General features: G+C 38.0%; 1 protein-coding gene across 2 annotated transcripts in view; it reads right to left on the bottom strand.

Moving 5' to 3' along the window:
- Nucleotides 1–16,355, bottom strand: part of WASHC4 (WASH complex subunit 4) — a 38,737-nt gene that overhangs the window by 9,111 nt on the left and 13,271 nt on the right. For both annotated transcript variants that reach the window (XM_040063479.1, XM_040063478.1), the window contains exons 11-25: nucleotides 14,955–15,078; nucleotides 14,727–14,854; nucleotides 13,974–14,134; nucleotides 11,692–11,818; nucleotides 10,216–10,341; nucleotides 8,782–8,889; nucleotides 7,384–7,530; nucleotides 7,200–7,279; nucleotides 6,277–6,382; nucleotides 5,432–5,548; nucleotides 4,211–4,379; nucleotides 3,922–4,076; nucleotides 2,908–2,982; nucleotides 2,010–2,114; nucleotides 493–627 (exon numbers count right to left, since the gene is read on the bottom strand). In XM_040063479.1, coding sequence (XP_039919413.1) covers nucleotides 493–627; nucleotides 2,010–2,114; nucleotides 2,908–2,982; nucleotides 3,922–4,076; nucleotides 4,211–4,379; nucleotides 5,432–5,548; nucleotides 6,277–6,382; nucleotides 7,200–7,279; nucleotides 7,384–7,530; nucleotides 8,782–8,889; nucleotides 10,216–10,341; nucleotides 11,692–11,818; nucleotides 13,974–14,134; nucleotides 14,727–14,854; nucleotides 14,955–15,078 — 1,863 coding nt within the window. The remainder of the gene's footprint in view (nucleotides 1–492; nucleotides 628–2,009; nucleotides 2,115–2,907; nucleotides 2,983–3,921; nucleotides 4,077–4,210; nucleotides 4,380–5,431; nucleotides 5,549–6,276; nucleotides 6,383–7,199; nucleotides 7,280–7,383; nucleotides 7,531–8,781; nucleotides 8,890–10,215; nucleotides 10,342–11,691; nucleotides 11,819–13,973; nucleotides 14,135–14,726; nucleotides 14,855–14,954; nucleotides 15,079–16,355) is intronic.

Genomic DNA, 16,355 nt, shown 5'->3' on the forward strand with positions numbered 1-16,355 from the left:
AAATAAGCACTTGACATGCACAGAATCTAGCAGTCTATTTTACTAAATACATTGTCTCTCCCATTTTTGAGACAATTTTCTAGCACGGAAAACCAGACCCTCATTTGACCCTGACATACTGGAATGAGTGCTACACAATCACATCATTTTGGATTCCATTCAAGTAAGCTTATTATTCAAAACTAAAAGCTGTTATGCATGAGTTGAACAAGAAGTTTGGAACCTCCAATAGACTACAACTCCATCAATCATCCTTAAGTCACTGAGAGAATGTTTTTAGCCAATTCCATATTTACAGAGCAGAGAGAATGAAACAAAGCCCTCCTGAAGACAGACGCTGGTAACACTGCACTTTGCCAGGACAAAAGCTGTCCCTTTATCTGGGGATACACATTTAAATAATAGGAGTGTTATGGTTTGGTGCACCTTCACTCACATGAAAGTAGTACTTCTTTTAGCAAATTACTCTTGAGCCTCCAAAAACTACTGTACCTTGTGATCATTTTGATCTTTGACTTCCCTGAAGAATCTGATGTCTTTGATAAGTCTGGATTTGATATGTTCGTCATACATGAACTGGCTAAAAATGTAAAACTTTTTTCTCAAGAATTGGTAAGTGAAATTTACCTAGAAGGCAAAAAGAAAAAAATCAGTCAAATCAAGAAAGTTAGCAAAGTAACAAAGACATCTAACATCCAGCTTTCACCACATGCCTGAGTAACTTCTAATGCAAGTTCTCAACTTACTTTAATTTCACTGCTTTAAAGAATAAGGAAAAATGAAAAAACATTCTCCTGGAAGGCCTACTCTCTTCCAGGAAAGGCAGAGGCAGCTAGGAACAAGGTCAGTATTTCAGCTGATCACATGCCCTACACAGCCATTAGTTTATCTGGAATATCCTGTAACTGCCCTTTTGAAACAACACAAACATCAAGTTGAAACAGGCAGACATCATCAAATTCCTCAGTCTGTAGAATCTGCATAACCTCCTGACACAACTTTTTCACTTCCTCAAAGTTTTCTGAAATACTTTTTCATAGGGCAGGATCTTCTGCCCTACATATCTCAATACTTCTCACGTCTGCAAAAATAACTCACAATCAGAAGTGAATAAACCTACATCACCAGTAAGTAATGTGAGTAGCAGCATTTTTTGAGACAGACCCCACTCTCAGAGAAAAGTGAAAGAAATCATTGAAACTTGATTTTTGTAATTTCCACTTCTAAAATAATGACTTGAGAGTGGATTCAATATTTCCCCAAGTTCCCTTTTTTTTTTTTTTTTTTTTTTTTTTAAAAAAAAAAACAGAGCCAGAAGATTAGCAAAAAGGAAACAGCAATAAGGTGGAACTTAAGCAGCAGACTGGAAAGCACTGGCCTGAAAACACCTTTACCACTGTATCCAAACTTGAGAAACCCAATGATAAACTCCTGCTATGGCAGACACAACGCACCTCTTTGCATTTACCTTGCAAAGAGGCAAGTATCTTTGGCTGGTTAAAATGGCCACCTACACCTCAGACATCATTAAAAGCCTTGCAATAGGAATTTATTTTTCCAGTAAGTGATCAGAGGTCGGTGGCTTTATTTTGCAAATTGAAAAGCTGGTATTTCTTATGCATAACAATTACAAGAAGAACTTAAAAAAATTAACATTTCATTTTTTCAAGATTTGCTTTAACTGCAGCAAAAGTATCTGTCTATTAAGTGTCAATGAGGTGAAAATCAGGGCATACTGTCCAGAACAGTCCAACCAAAACATCTACACCTCCTCTGATGTCGTTTTAGATCTCTTTCTTAATATTTTGTAACTGGAAGTGATAAGCCTCAAAAGACCGTGATATTGATTTGTGTCACCTCCAAGAACAGATTTATTAATTCACACAGAACATTATTACTGCATTATTAAAACTGCATAACCAAATACAGTATTAGGAGAGGAAAGGAGGAGGTTTTTGTGCACAATCACAAACAAATAATCCAACAGCAGCAGTGCAGAAGACACTCACTGTTGTGTTCATGATTCCTGTTCCATGAGTTCGAATTGAATTAGCGATGTGTCGGATATTGATGGTGTTCAAGTGTTTGTTATTACTTGTTCTTTCAATGAAGATCTGGGAGGCAGGAAGGGACAAATAAAGTAAATTACCCAAAACTGGTTCTGTGATAAATGATTGATCTAAATAGCCTATGTCCTATTTCTGAGAGCAGCTGATAACTGGTGATTAGGGAAAGAACCAAGAAAATACAGCATGGATACAATGAACTTTATCTGGTAAATTCTTCTGACTTCTACACAGCTGTGATTCAACAGTTCTAAGGCAGATGTTGCACTAAAGACTCCCATATTTGAGATTATATCCTACATTAAATAGCCAAAACTCTTTTGACACCTGTTTGCACTTTTGACCCCTCATATACCACAGCAATGGGTTCCACTACTGAATCATAAGCTATGAAAAAAAAGTACTTTTCTTTCAGGAAGCTGCCCATTTTTGTAGTGGGCACCTCATTCTCACATTGTGAGAAACACCAAAGGTTTGTTCCCTGTCCATGTTCTTCATGTCATTCACTGCTTCATCTCTCCAATAACCCATTTTCAGATACACATTTTTCAAGCTCAAAAATCACATACTTAGTACGTTCTTATAGAACAGCCAATTATCCTTGCTGCCTTCTAGCTTCACTGGAAAACTGACATGCAGCGATCCTACTGGCATCCACGATACGCTACACAACATTCTCCAAGACCAAGCCACAGCATCCCCAAGATGTTTTTCTAGAGCACCAATTAACTATTTTACAGCCTTTCACTATGCATGTTCAGCCTGGGCTTTTCTTACACATACTCCACTCTGCATTTTGCAATCCCTTCAAGCTGCAGCCAAATGCCAGGATGTACCTTACCTGATTATTCAGATTGTAGAGGTAGCGGGATACAAAAACATGAATATTTCTCATGATTTCCAAAACATCCAGACCCTGAAACAATATTATTTATCGAGAATTACTATGATAAAACTTCTCAAGATCTCCTGACACACCTAACAGCTAGGGTGCAGAAATACTGTTTCTGCAGTTACTTGAAGGTATTTTAGAAAACAGTGTTTTCCTTTGCAAAATGAAGAACCTCTTCATGATTTTTGTTCAGCATCTGTAAGATAATGTTCCGAGGAGAAAACAGCAGCTCAGCCCATGTTTGAACATTTGCACTCCTGCCTGTTTTTTCCCAGCTTCCCCTGAAAGTAAGGAATCCTGCAGCCTATTCCACAAGGCACAATTAAACAATAAAAAAAAAAAAATTAAAAAATTGAGATTTATCTGTTTTCAGATTCTAAAATACAGAATCTTGCCTTAGAGATTCCCACAGACATATCAATATCTACAGAGAAATAAGCAACTAGCCAATTTTTAACGCAACCTGTATAAAAGACTGAGGTTTGCTATTTGCAATATAAATTTTACGATTGTTTACACTTTTTCCCCTAAGGAGTCCCTTAACTACCACTGTGCCTAGAGATGGTGCTATTTAATTTATACACCCTATTTCCAGTTGTGCCAGGGATCTTGTCAGGCTTTTGAGGCTGGGGTGATTTGAAGTGTGGGGTGTCTTTGTTTCGAAGTAAAGCTCATACCAGAACGAATGTTATGAAACCGACGTCGTGAGATTGTTTAATTCTTTGTAACAACGTGCTGATCAAATATGGCCAATACAAAACAAAAGCTGGAAACAGAAACCGATCTACAGCACTTTTGTGCCAAAAAATCAGCTGAAATTGTCAGTTCTATGCCCTCTTTCAACTTAGGAAGACACAGTCTCCATGAACATCAGAAAAAAAGGGGCTTCACTTTAATTTCAGTGACTCAGTCCTGTGACAGTGGGAGGGTTTAAATTCTCTTGCTGTCCTGTGGGCACTGTACCTGCTCCAGGGTCTGGCTGGGAAGGTGAGCCTCAGTCATACTCAAACCATAGCGCTGCGTCGCCAGGTTTCTCATCTCGCTGTAGGTGGCCCAGTCGTGAAGAGCTACGGTGGTTAAGTTGTAGAAGGTCTTGTCCAAATAATGAGTTACATAAGCTGTGAACACAAAGGACGAACTAAAATAATGCTACCTATTTAGTTAGGAAAGCGTGGAAAGAAGTGAAAATCTACACAAAGCCAAAGTATAAGAGATGAAAACAACGGAACCAAGCAAATGTGTGACTCCTCACCTTTTATGTCGATGAACCTATTGAAAAAACGTATTGGGTTCAGAAAGAAGAAGTGAGCCAGGTCCTTCATGCCAACTCTGAAGGGGTTTCTGTCATCCAGCTTCAGGTGTGTGTGAACTGATAAGCGCAGGTCCTTTTCTATCTCTTTACACAATTTGTCCAGCAAGTGCTATTCAAGAAAGTAAAAAAAAAAAAAACAAACCAAACCAAACCAAAAAAAAAAAAAAAAGGAAAACCCACCAAAATCCCAAACCAACGCACAAAAAAAACAAACCACAAAAAAGAAAATCATGTTCAGCATCCATTTACAATGCTCTGTTAGCAGAATCAACACTGCTCTCCACAGATATATGTAAGACTGATTAAACTAGTGAAGAATTTGCTTTGGTAGAGTCACACAAATCAAAATGATTAAATATTTGGGAATGACAAAGTATTGAATTCCTGTGTTCTTGTTCTAGTACACAATTGCAAGCTCACACACCTCAGAAAACATAAAGGTTTACCTACCTAATGCCATTTTTTACATGATTAAAACTTCCACAAGGGAGTTTAACACAACTTACATTCAAGTATTGTCACTTCTCATTTTAAGGGGAACTAAGCTTAGGGCTATCTACCTTAATAATAAGAACAAATTCAGTGAGGAAGAGTCTTGCAATAAGAAATTTGGTCAGATTTTCTGAATAGTATGTAATGTTTTGTCTTGAACTAGTCAAATAAAAAGCATAGTTTCAAGGGTTAAAAACTAAGACTCGGGAAGTCAAAATTTGCATTTGTTTTGTCAAACCTGCTTGATAATTCTAGATAATAATTCAGTCATGAAGCCATCTGTATTTGCAGACCCTTCACTACTAAAAGCCATGCATGCACACTAAGAACAGTAGCATTTATTTTAGGCACTCATCCAAATAGAGGCTAATCTGACGAAAAGCACTCCTCTGTCTGCACAGTCAAACCTCTAACAGGTTTTGTTAACTTACATAATTTAGAGTGCAGTATTTTCATGTTCCCAGCCAACACAGATACCATTAAAAACGAGTCCTAAATAACCAAACTTGTCAATCAAACCAAACACTTCCTTATTCATTAAAATACTTCACACCCAAGTTCTCTGTGCTAATTTTACAGATCATAACAGATTTGCTACAATGGATGCTGGTCTGAGCTAAAGATATTTAAAGCATTTGAAGTGTTTAATTCCCAACCACAACAAATTACCTCGTTCAGCACTTCCATGATTTCTTTGTCATAGCATTCCAGAAGCACCTCATAAGATTCCAAGTGTCTTGCATGCATCATAGCAGGTACACAGTCCCGTAGTGCACTAAACATGTACTTGTTAAAAAATACATATTATTAACTGCCAGATATGTCACCAGCAACTCAAAACAGCGTTCAAAGCTAACAAAAAGCAGAGTCACTAGTCTTCCTATTTTTATTAAAAACAGATTTAATAATCATTACTGAAGCGCCCTGTCCTTAATCTGAGGTATTATTTGCTACTGACTGGAAGATCCTAATTATTAGCTATTTCATCCAAAATTATTTGCACTTTATTAATTTCAGTACTGTACAACCCTGGAACAGATGTTTGATTTTTATCAGGATTATCATGCTAAAGCATGATTCACATCTGCAGCAAGTACACAGTACTTCAACAAGGGGAGAAGAGATGAGGGGTGGAAAAAGTTACAGGACAACTATCCAACACAGAATCACTGAACACAGTGATATCTGATTTAGAAATACGTAACCACAAAGAGGAACAAAGGCTTTTAATGTTCAAGTCTAGCAAGTGTTCATTTCAAATTAGAATGGAGAGAGGGACGAAGAGACAGACAGACACAGAGTTAACAACAGCAATCCGAGATTTTTTAAAGAAATCTGATAGATGTAGAACAAAGATTGCTTTTATATTCTCCAGAATGAGAAGAAATGTCTGACTCAGTAGTAGTCAGGGATTTGCTTTTTGAGCTTTTCCTTTAAGAGCTTCAGTGTAAGGTTTATCATCTCTTCATCTGAATCTGTCACAACAGTTAGTAAGTTGTAACATTATTACTTACATGCAGTCTAGCAGAATCCACTGCATTTTCATAGACATCATCTAAATAGATTGGAAAGACGGCTCGATGCCAGTATAAGAAACAACTGTCGCACTGTGCTCGAACTCTGGAAAAAAAGATTAATTGTTAGACACAGATTTGGAAGAAACCATTCTTCTAACACAGTAAGTGTGTCTAAACTAAAGGCAAGGGCATTTCAAGCCTAAGTTCTACACAATTATTTTAATGTTCCAGATGCACTGACCTTCAGAAGAAAGTTCTTTATTAAAGAACTTTTTTTTTTTTCCCACTAGCCTATTTATAAATAAAAGGTACCTGCTTTAGAGAAAAGATTTACACAGTCTCTGAAAGACTTAAATCTTACATTTCAGCAAAGTCCTAAATAACCGTTTTCTTATCACATGCAAGTAGTAGCCTAGAGATCAAACATACATTCTAAATTTCTTCTGTAAGTAAAAGGAGAAGCAGGCCTCTCCTGATAAAATCCTGGGATAAATGCAGACAGGTTGTATCTCATGAGTCAACCACTAAAGGTGTTTGCTCTCTCCTAAAAACTGCATGGAACCCAGATATTCACCTGGCTTACAGCATGATGTAACTTGAGTGTGCACTGAAACTACAGCAGCAGCAGAACTAGCAGCTCAGTCTCCCAAACAGTCTGGTGCTAACTCAGAAATGTTGTGGCTGGGTTAAGGGGAGCACTTCAGCTCATCAGAAAACCAAGTCACCCAAGAAAGCGACAGAATTTCTAAACAATCAACAGTCAGGTGAAATATGACTTGCCCAAAAGTAAGTGAGCTTCTGGCTTAACTCTGGAATTCTTTCTGCCCATTCCTGGTCTACAAAACATGCAAAAATCACCACCAGATTTTGCCATTCACACAGTAAGGATCCAGCTCCCCGAGACTGCTGTCACTGCTCACCTCTCTGTAAGTTCACTGATCAAGTCCAGTTTTTTGAGAACTAACTGAAGGGGAGTAAGTTCTTCATCTTTAAATGTCTTCTGTAGAAATGAAGAAAAAGAGAAATAAACATGAGATGACAAGCTATTTTTTCATAAGACACTCCAGCGAACAAATGAAGGGCTGGAACAATCCTGGCACTTACCATCTGTGTTCCCACACTCAGTGCAAGGGAAACAATCAGTCGCCTCTGTTTTGTACTTGGCCCGTTGAGGGTGTTCTCAGCCAGCACCAAAGCAGAGAGGACATCCAGGCGCTGCTCACTGTACTTCTTATCAGAAATTACCCTTTTCTTAATGACAAAAAGACACAGAAATCCAGAGAGAAGTTACCTAAGCCCAAAGGTAATAGCTTACTGCTTCTTCCCAAAGCTTGTGGACTTGGCAGAAATTGAGTATTTCTGCAAACAAGTAATGTTTTGTGAACAGAGTTAACTGAATCCAGGTTCACTTACTCTGCCAATTCAGTGATACTACCTGCCTATGCTCTTACAATATGTGCAGCCAACATGAACATAGATTAAGTCATATGAATGGATCCTTCTGTTTACCAACACTTGCCTTCTTACATCTTTTCTGATAAGTAGTCAAAATACCAAGAAAAATATCACACAGCTCTTTTCAATAGCATTCAATAGAAAGGTTTTAGCATATTTTTATTAATTTAAAAATAATTTTAATGTAATTACAGATACAGCTTGAAAAGTTTATGAAAGTTATCTATATGTATGTGTGAAGTGTTTAAAGATATACAGCTTTTCTTAGTGACTTAAAAGTTTGGAATCTCTCCACTTCATGCTACTCCTGCTATATATATCTGTATATAGACTTTTTATAAGTACAACTATTTTTTGCTTATCCTAGAAAATATAGAAGTGCAGACACATAATTTAAGATTACAGTCAAGTAAAAAGAAATAGCTGCACCAGTAACAGTAGCATACATCCTTTGCAACTCTGCTACTGAATCTGAAGGTAAAATAAAACCAATTCATAATACATCAGGACAGGCAAACTAAAGTCTCATTTTCCCCTTCACTCTGAATTCTGAAATTCAAGTTTTGACAAGCAAAAGAAGCCATTTTATCCCACAGTGAAACAGAGAATTCATGCCCACAGTAGGCTGCTGTAAGCCATCATGTACTGCTATTTTGCCAAGAAGACAAAGATTTAAATAGCACCCTGTTTGCTTAGACCTGCAACAGACTGCTTTGTGAATGTGCATAAGTAGAGAGGTAAGCAAAGATCAGTTTGTGAAAATTCACTAGAAATAAAATCTAAAACCAATACAAGAAGATGATGACAAAAGATGCAGCAGTTTAGAGGAAGAAGGAAACCATTGTTAGTAAAAAAACAAGTAACCATCTATGCTGTACAATTTTCTAGGAAAAAGCTTGGAATTACTGGAAAGCTTATATATCTCTGGATTATGACAGAGCACTACACAATAGATTTTGAAAAAATACAAAAATACTTTATTTTAAACTTAATGTTTTTAAAAATACTTATGTTGGGAGATTAATTATTAGAACTTGGATTACCTACCTTGGCCACAGAGATAGAGTGAAGAGCCTGATACTGCAGATGCTGAGTGATGTGTGTCACAGAGTCTGCCACAACCATGCTTCTTCGGTAAAACATATGTTCTATCGCCTGAGGTCAATCCCAAAACACATTAGTTCATGTAGTTACCAAAACTGCTGCCTTCAGAATCTGGCTTTATGCTGTGTGACTCATCCACACTGCAAATACAGACTCTTTCCACTTTGTAACATGCTACCAGTTAACTACCAGTTACAATTAACCCTTAGAAACCAAGAAATTAAAACTATTTAGGAGCATAAAAAACTTTCAGGACTGATCTAAGTTCTGGTTTTTGGTTTGGGTTTTTTCAGTTTCGTTCACCACTGCATTCTGAAGTTATCCTGAAAAAGAGTATCCTTTTGGAAAAAATATCAGGAGAAACGTGAAGTGCCACATCTGGGGAGGAACACTCTCCCAATCACCAGTTTATACCAGGAACCACCCAACTGGAAAGCAGCTTGGAAGGAAAGGACCTGGGGGTCCTGGTGAACAGGAGGCTGAGTGCAAGGCAGCAATGTATCCTCGTCCCAAAGAAGGCCAGTGGTAGCTTTGGCTCCACTGGACAACACTTGGCTGGCAGCTCAAAGAAGGTGACCCTTCCCCCTGTTTAGCACTGGGGAGGCCACACCTGGAGTCCTGGGTCCAGTTCTAGGCTCCTCAGTACAAGAGAGACACGGACACACTGGAGAGAGCCCAGCCAAGGACCATGAAGAAATTTCACAGACTGGAGCATCTCACATGTGAGTATGGCTGGGAGAGCTGGGACTGCTCAGCCAGAGAAGAAAAGGCTTGGAGGGGACCTTATCACTCATTGTACATAAATACATGGAGGGAGGGTGCAAAGAAGATGGAGCCAGGCTCTTGTCAGAGGTGCCCAGTAACAGAACAAGGGGCAGTGAGCACAAACTGAAGCAGAGGAGTTTCCCTCTGAACATCAGGAAACACTTTCTTACTGTGAGGGTCACCAAGCACTGTCACAGCCTGGTTGCCCAGAAAGGTTGTGGGGTCTCCACCCTTGGAGATATTCAAAAGTCATCTGGACACAGTTTGGGACAACTGGCTCTAGGTGTCTCTGCTTGAGCAGTAACAGGCTGGACCAATGATCTGCAGAGATCCCCTCCAACCTCAACCATTCTGTGACATCAACTAAGGAAGCCAGTTAGAAGCTACCAAAAAACCCACCCCAAAGAAACAAACAAACCAACCCAGTCCTAGCCTTCCAAGTCTGTTCTCTAACCAAACCACTCTCAAACAAGAAGCCATGCATGCAAAAACACTTCCCATCACAGTTGTTTCTGTTTTGTTTGGTTTTTTTTTTTTTTTTAATATGGGATGTTTGGTCAATGTTCTCTGTAATTCCCAGATGAAATAAAAAAATTTCACCCAGCAACCTACCTTCAGAAGTTCCACAAGTCTGCACAAGGCTTTTACTGAGGTTTTGGTCATGGGTTTTTGCATTGACATGTAAAGATTCATTGTAGTTTTAATGATGGTGCTAAGACTGTATGCATAAAGAAAACCCTACAAATAAAATGAATACAAGGGGAAGAAAAATTAATAATCAATATTTCAGATGTCAGTAAAATAAGTGCTCTCTGTTTTGTTCCATACATGACAGACAGCTGACCTTTGCCCCTGCACAACAGAGAGCCTACCACTTCACCACACTAAGCAAGCCTGGGATCCCAAAGCAGAATGAGACACTTTTATCAGCAGACACTAAGGAACTACCTGAGAGTCATTAGATCATCTGATTAAACTCTTCTAAAGCCATCCCAACTAAACACAGGTTAGTGAGTTAAATAATCACAGGGCCTCCAAGGTCTAGTAATTCCAGTCTATTGTAAACCAACCCATCAAGCAATTCTTATCTCCCCAAGAAACATCCCATCACAAAAACAATCTAAACCTTCCAGACTCTGTGGAACAAACACACTGACAGTATTTACACAGTTTTACACTTTTAAAATAGAGATGTCCATCCCACAATAAAAATACCAATCCTTTCTACATCAGTACATGCTAAGATTTTAAATACAATGATTATATACAACATGACAAACAACTATTAAACTTACTTCAAAGAAAAAATACTAACAATAAAAAAAAAGAAAAGGAGACTAGGAAAAGACAGCAAGTGGTGTAGGAAACTCAATTCAGCATGGAGCAAATTTTTAAGTCCACTGCAACTAATTCAAATGTAAAAACCACAGATCCTAGTACATGCCTATCTTTAGCTAAAGAAGATTGAGGATCATGCTTCTTTCACACAAAGAAGTGTGTGAAATTCTCATCAAATTTCTGTCAGGTAGAGAGATACTTATAAAAACTAGCAAAAAAATAAATTCAGAAATAAGATGCATCTTACATTAAGACTACATGCTGTTAGTAGGCCAAAAGAAAACCAGCCATCTCAGGATGCAGTAAGATCCTTGCAAAGTACCATCACTAGGCAAAGCACAATGAAACAACACAAAACCTTTACTGGGAGTATGTACTGTCCTAAATCAACCTAAATAGACACGGCTTCAGTCCACTGTAAGTACCTCATGACTCAAAAGGAAAGAAAACCCAAAACCTTTACTAGAGAGGAGATGAAGTTTTCTTGATTTCCTTTGTCAAGAGAAAAATCCAAAATTCTAGCCGCTGAATATCTAGTCAGATTCCCTTTCCCCACATTCTTTACCAAAAGACCTTTTACAGATTTTCTTGGAAGAGTACCAAGCATTAAAAGAATTTGGAATTCTTCATAAGAATTCCAAAACTGTGAAATAACACACCAGTGATCATAGAACTCCTGTGATTTCATGTTCAACAACTTGCACCAAAAAAATCAATTTGCTGCATCACCACATGAAAAGACTTGCAAACCTGGATGAAGACATTGCAACGGTTAGAAAGATCTTCAGAAAACTTTGTCGTGCGTTGCTCCTTAGACAAGATAGATTCCATTTTTGTCATCCACGAGCTCACAAAAACATAATATGACTGCATATCTCTGGGGAAGGAAACAGAGAATGTTGCTCACTTCAAGCAAGAAGATTATGAAGATTTTCTTATTTCTTTCCGAAACTTTAAGTCTTGCAAGGGAAATATTTTAAACCTTCAGTCTTCAAAATAATAACTCACCTTCCCAAAAGTATCAGAACCCTACACTCATTTACATTTTAATTCTCTACAGGTAAGGATTAGTCTGCCAATTATATCTGTACACTGAGTCAAAAACCAGCTACTTTTCAAGAGAACACGACCCTCTTAGCAGTGCACATACTACACTTCCTTAAATTAAAAGGCTATATAAAACTGCTAGAAAACACTTTTAAGCACCAGACAGAACAGTCTAACACTGGTGCTACTTCTTTTTATCCCAGTTTGAATTGCTGTTGCTTACACACACAAACAAATATAACGTGTCATTACCTCAATGCCAGATTGGACTGCTCTTAAGTAACATAATTCTACAGAAGTTTATCTGTTTGAATTACACTAGTTGTAATTAAATGGGTAAGTAGAGCTAAATAGAGAATTGTGATGCTGTAATACAACTTCTTCCAGCAGTTGTAACATAAAAGTATTTAGGTCATTGATCCTGTTACCGAAAATAACACTTTTAAAAAGAGTCCTCATATTTAGGGAACAGTCCAATTATCAAAGGCAGTACAAAGAGTTGTAAACAAGCAAGAAAAAGTTACAATTCAAATCAGCAGATGCAAAATCTGGATTTTATTACATTATCCTCAGAATTATGCCTACAAAGTAGGGCAACAAAGCTGTGGAAGGAGCATGAGGCCAGCAAGGGAGCTGAGGGTGTTCAGCCTGGAGAAATGGAGGCCCAGGGAGATCCCACTGCTCTCTACAATTCCCTGAAAGGACATTTTAGTGAGGTGGGGTCTGGTCCCTTCTCCCAATAACAAGTGACAGGCCAGGAGAAAACAACCTCAAGTTGCACAAGAGGAGGTTTAAATCGAATATTAGGAAAATTTCGTCACCAAATGGGCACTGGGCACTGTCAAGCACTGGAACAGGCTTGGGGTTGGGTCACCACTGCTGGAGGTATTTAAAAGATGTGCAGATGTGGGCCTTGGGGACATGGTTCAGTGGTGAATGTGGCACTCCTGAGTTACAATTAGTGATCTTTCAGGCCTGCTCCAAGTTAAATGATTCTATGTTTCTATGAAATGTATGTGAACACCAAGATGTTCTTCTGAACTTTTTCTTAAGATTAAGACCAGAACCAAAGCAGCAGTGCAATTATGCCCTACTGAGGAATTAAAGCCCAGGAAAGAATCAGGGCCAGGAAAAAAGTGGATTGAGAAGGAAACAGGGCAGAAGTGAAAATGATCTGTCAGAGAATCAGGCACAGAGCAGCTCTTTCCCCTTCCCTCCTCCCCTCCAACTCAGTTCTGCCAGCTTGCTTATCAGGTTGGAAGACAATGTGCAAAATCTAAGGTTTTACTGCCATTCCACAGATCCCAGTTTCCACTTTCTTGTTTTGTTCTGAAACACACAAACCTTAGCCCTGTTATTTTCCTATGCAGGACACTTGCTCTTAAGACTAACAGCTGAAAATATTCCATCTCACCTTTAAGCATTTTTTAGAAGAGAAAGAAGTGAGCTGCACACTATATGCAGAACACAAAACAAGAGAAGCTTTCTTTAAATACACATAGTTTCAAAGACCATTAAAAAAGCAATAGAAAGAGTCACAAAGAAAGAAATGCTTGCAAAGAAAGTATCATCACCAAGCAGAGGAAAGCTCCACTATAAGCCTACAGGCAACTTACCTCCATAAACATATAGAAAGCAGAGAGCCCTAACAGAAAACAAAGCAGCCCAGGTTACTAGACACTAGTTTAAAAAAAAAAAAAAAGGGAATTTGAAAACATGGAAACAGAAGTAACTGAAGCAAATACTTAGACCTGCCAAGAACATTGTGATTTTGGTGTAATAATATATATTTTCTGAAAGCATGACATGAAAAGCAAGATTTTTGCAGCAACACTAACACACACACGCTGGTGCAGTGAAGTGGAACAAGCGACTAACAGCACTGAGAGGCACCACACAACATGCTACTACACTGAATGAAAACCCCCCCATGCTTAAAAACTATTTGCCAAATAGCATCATGAGGCAGTATTTAGGAAGCATACTTGGTAAGTGACTGTGCCCTCTGCTGTAGAAAATTCTCCCTTTGTGTTTTAACTGTATGAATACTTTTCTTGTCCAGTAGTTTGGCAGCAGCTGGAATCTTCTGAATCAGAAAGTTGTCAGCAAACCAGATAATGTTAGCTGTTAATGTAATGGCTGGTACCTGGGAAGGAAAAAAAAAAACAACAAACTACCAAGTAGCAATAAACACAATTAACATAGTTCAGTTTATTTCTGTGTAACTGTTTTCTGAGTATTACACTGATATTAAAAAAGTTTCCCTAGATGTTTACTAAGAACACCATGGGCAAAATTATAACCACTCTCAGTGATTCTAAATGATACTAGAGAATTTAATAATCTCTTCATGCCATCCAATATGAAAGTGTCCCAGTCAACTCTGCACTTCGTGATCTTCTAAAACAAATGTCTATAGCCACGGTCAAAGCCCACAGCATTTATTCAGCACCAGAGTACTCATAATCCAAACAGTTTTTTGTCTTCAGTAACATATTAATCTTGAGAAGAAAGACTTTAATAGAAATGGCAAGTTTATTTTACCTTGCTGCTATGTCTAAATTTTAGACCATCTTTAAAAGCAAATGGCAGGTGGGAGTTATAAAAAGTAGAAAATTCTTAACTCTATTTTCAGGCTGTTTTGTATTCTTTCTTTTCCCAAGTCTGTGCTACATAGGCTATGCAACTCAGGAAATGATCTAGTTTATTACTGAAAGACAAAAGAGTAAAGTATTCACCTTTTTACAGACATCCAACAATGACTTATAAAATTTCTTGTCTACAGTCCGAAAAATCTGGAAATGCAGTACAAAGAGGCCACAGATGCCCACGTATTTATCTCTCTGGTCAATTTCTGAAGGTTCACCTGAAAAAAAACACAGCCTTGTGAATTTTACTCCCACACAAACAATAAAAACAATTTTATAAACAGTGAAGGTGGCAGGAAAAGCATGAGCTTGCATTACCAAGTTTGGCTTCGACGTTTGCGAAAGCTGTACGAAGAGTATGAGCAAATTCTTCAGCGAATGTGCTATTCTTCGACACTGACACTCCACCATTTAAAGAATCAAACTGTTGCTCTATACAGGCCTGAGTAAAAAGGGGGAAAATATCAATATACCAAGATAATGCCATGAGTTTTGGACCTCAAAAGAGTACTGGTTTTCAAGAGAATACTGGAAGAACACACTGATTTAAGGCTAATCTAAAGTAAGCCTTAACCTTCTATGGCATACAAATTCTTAACTACGCTTACGTTTTTAAGTATAAAACCAGAAAATATTAAAACACTCTTAACTTGACATTCAGACTGCATTTTATTTATTTTTCTATTTCCTTTAAGGAGCATTTTTAAAGAAACCATTTGATGAGCTAGTGCTAAGAAACTAGATGTATATTTAAATTATCATATTGTAGTATGTTACTGACTGTCCTTTAAGCAAAATTATCATACAAGTCGCTTGTAGGATGTGGCTCATGACCTTGCAGCATAAAGCTCCCAAAACCCCACAACAGTCAAAAAAACAGAGAAAACATTTCATACTTTAGAAAGAGATTAGGAAAGTCTTTATTAGAACTGCATCTAATATTTTTAATGATTTTTTGTTACGAAGAGGCACGTGCAGGACACGAGGGGAAACTTCCTGAATAAATTCCAGTAAAATCCTATTGATGTCTCAAACCTATAATGAAGTCTTTGTACTTATACAGCATTAGGGAAACGTAACATGAAAAATAGATAGCTGGTAGCAATGTCCTTTGAAAGAATAAGCCAAACTGTGATTATTTACTGAAAATTCGCCTTTTGAAGGCTTTTACAGAACAAGCCCTTTTTTCCTAACGCCATTTAAGTTGTAATGGCACAACCTGAGCGACTGACTCTGCTTTGAACAGGTTCAACACTACCCTCTGCCCACTATGCCACAACATCCCATTTCAACGTCTGTAACATACACTTTTCTAAAGAGGTGGCTTCTTGTATGAACACCTTTCATTTAACTGTACTGAAAATGTAATAAAATCCTTCTCATGCACCTGTGCCCCTGCCTGTTCCAGGGCTATGTCCCATCACAGTGGTCTCTAGTGACAGCAACCCATCTCATATGCTAGGAATGACAAGTCACATTCAACATATTTTAGATTTAAAGACTTCTGAGGAAGCTAATTAATTTGCAGCTAAAATAAAGACCTATGCTATGTAAACCTGCTCACTATTATGTGGACAGAAGCAGAATTCTGATAATACACAGTCCTAATGCCAAGCTGTCTGTGTTTCCCTAGTTCAGCAAAACAGTCAGCTTTTATTGCTACCATTCAAAGCTTGGCACAGTTCAAGCACATGGGAAGAGCAAGAAAGGATCTTACAA

This window comes from Hirundo rustica, chromosome 4, assembly GCF_015227805.2.
Source record: "Hirundo rustica isolate bHirRus1 chromosome 4, bHirRus1.pri.v3, whole genome shotgun sequence".
NCBI lineage: Eukaryota > Metazoa > Chordata > Aves > Passeriformes > Hirundinidae > Hirundo > Hirundo rustica.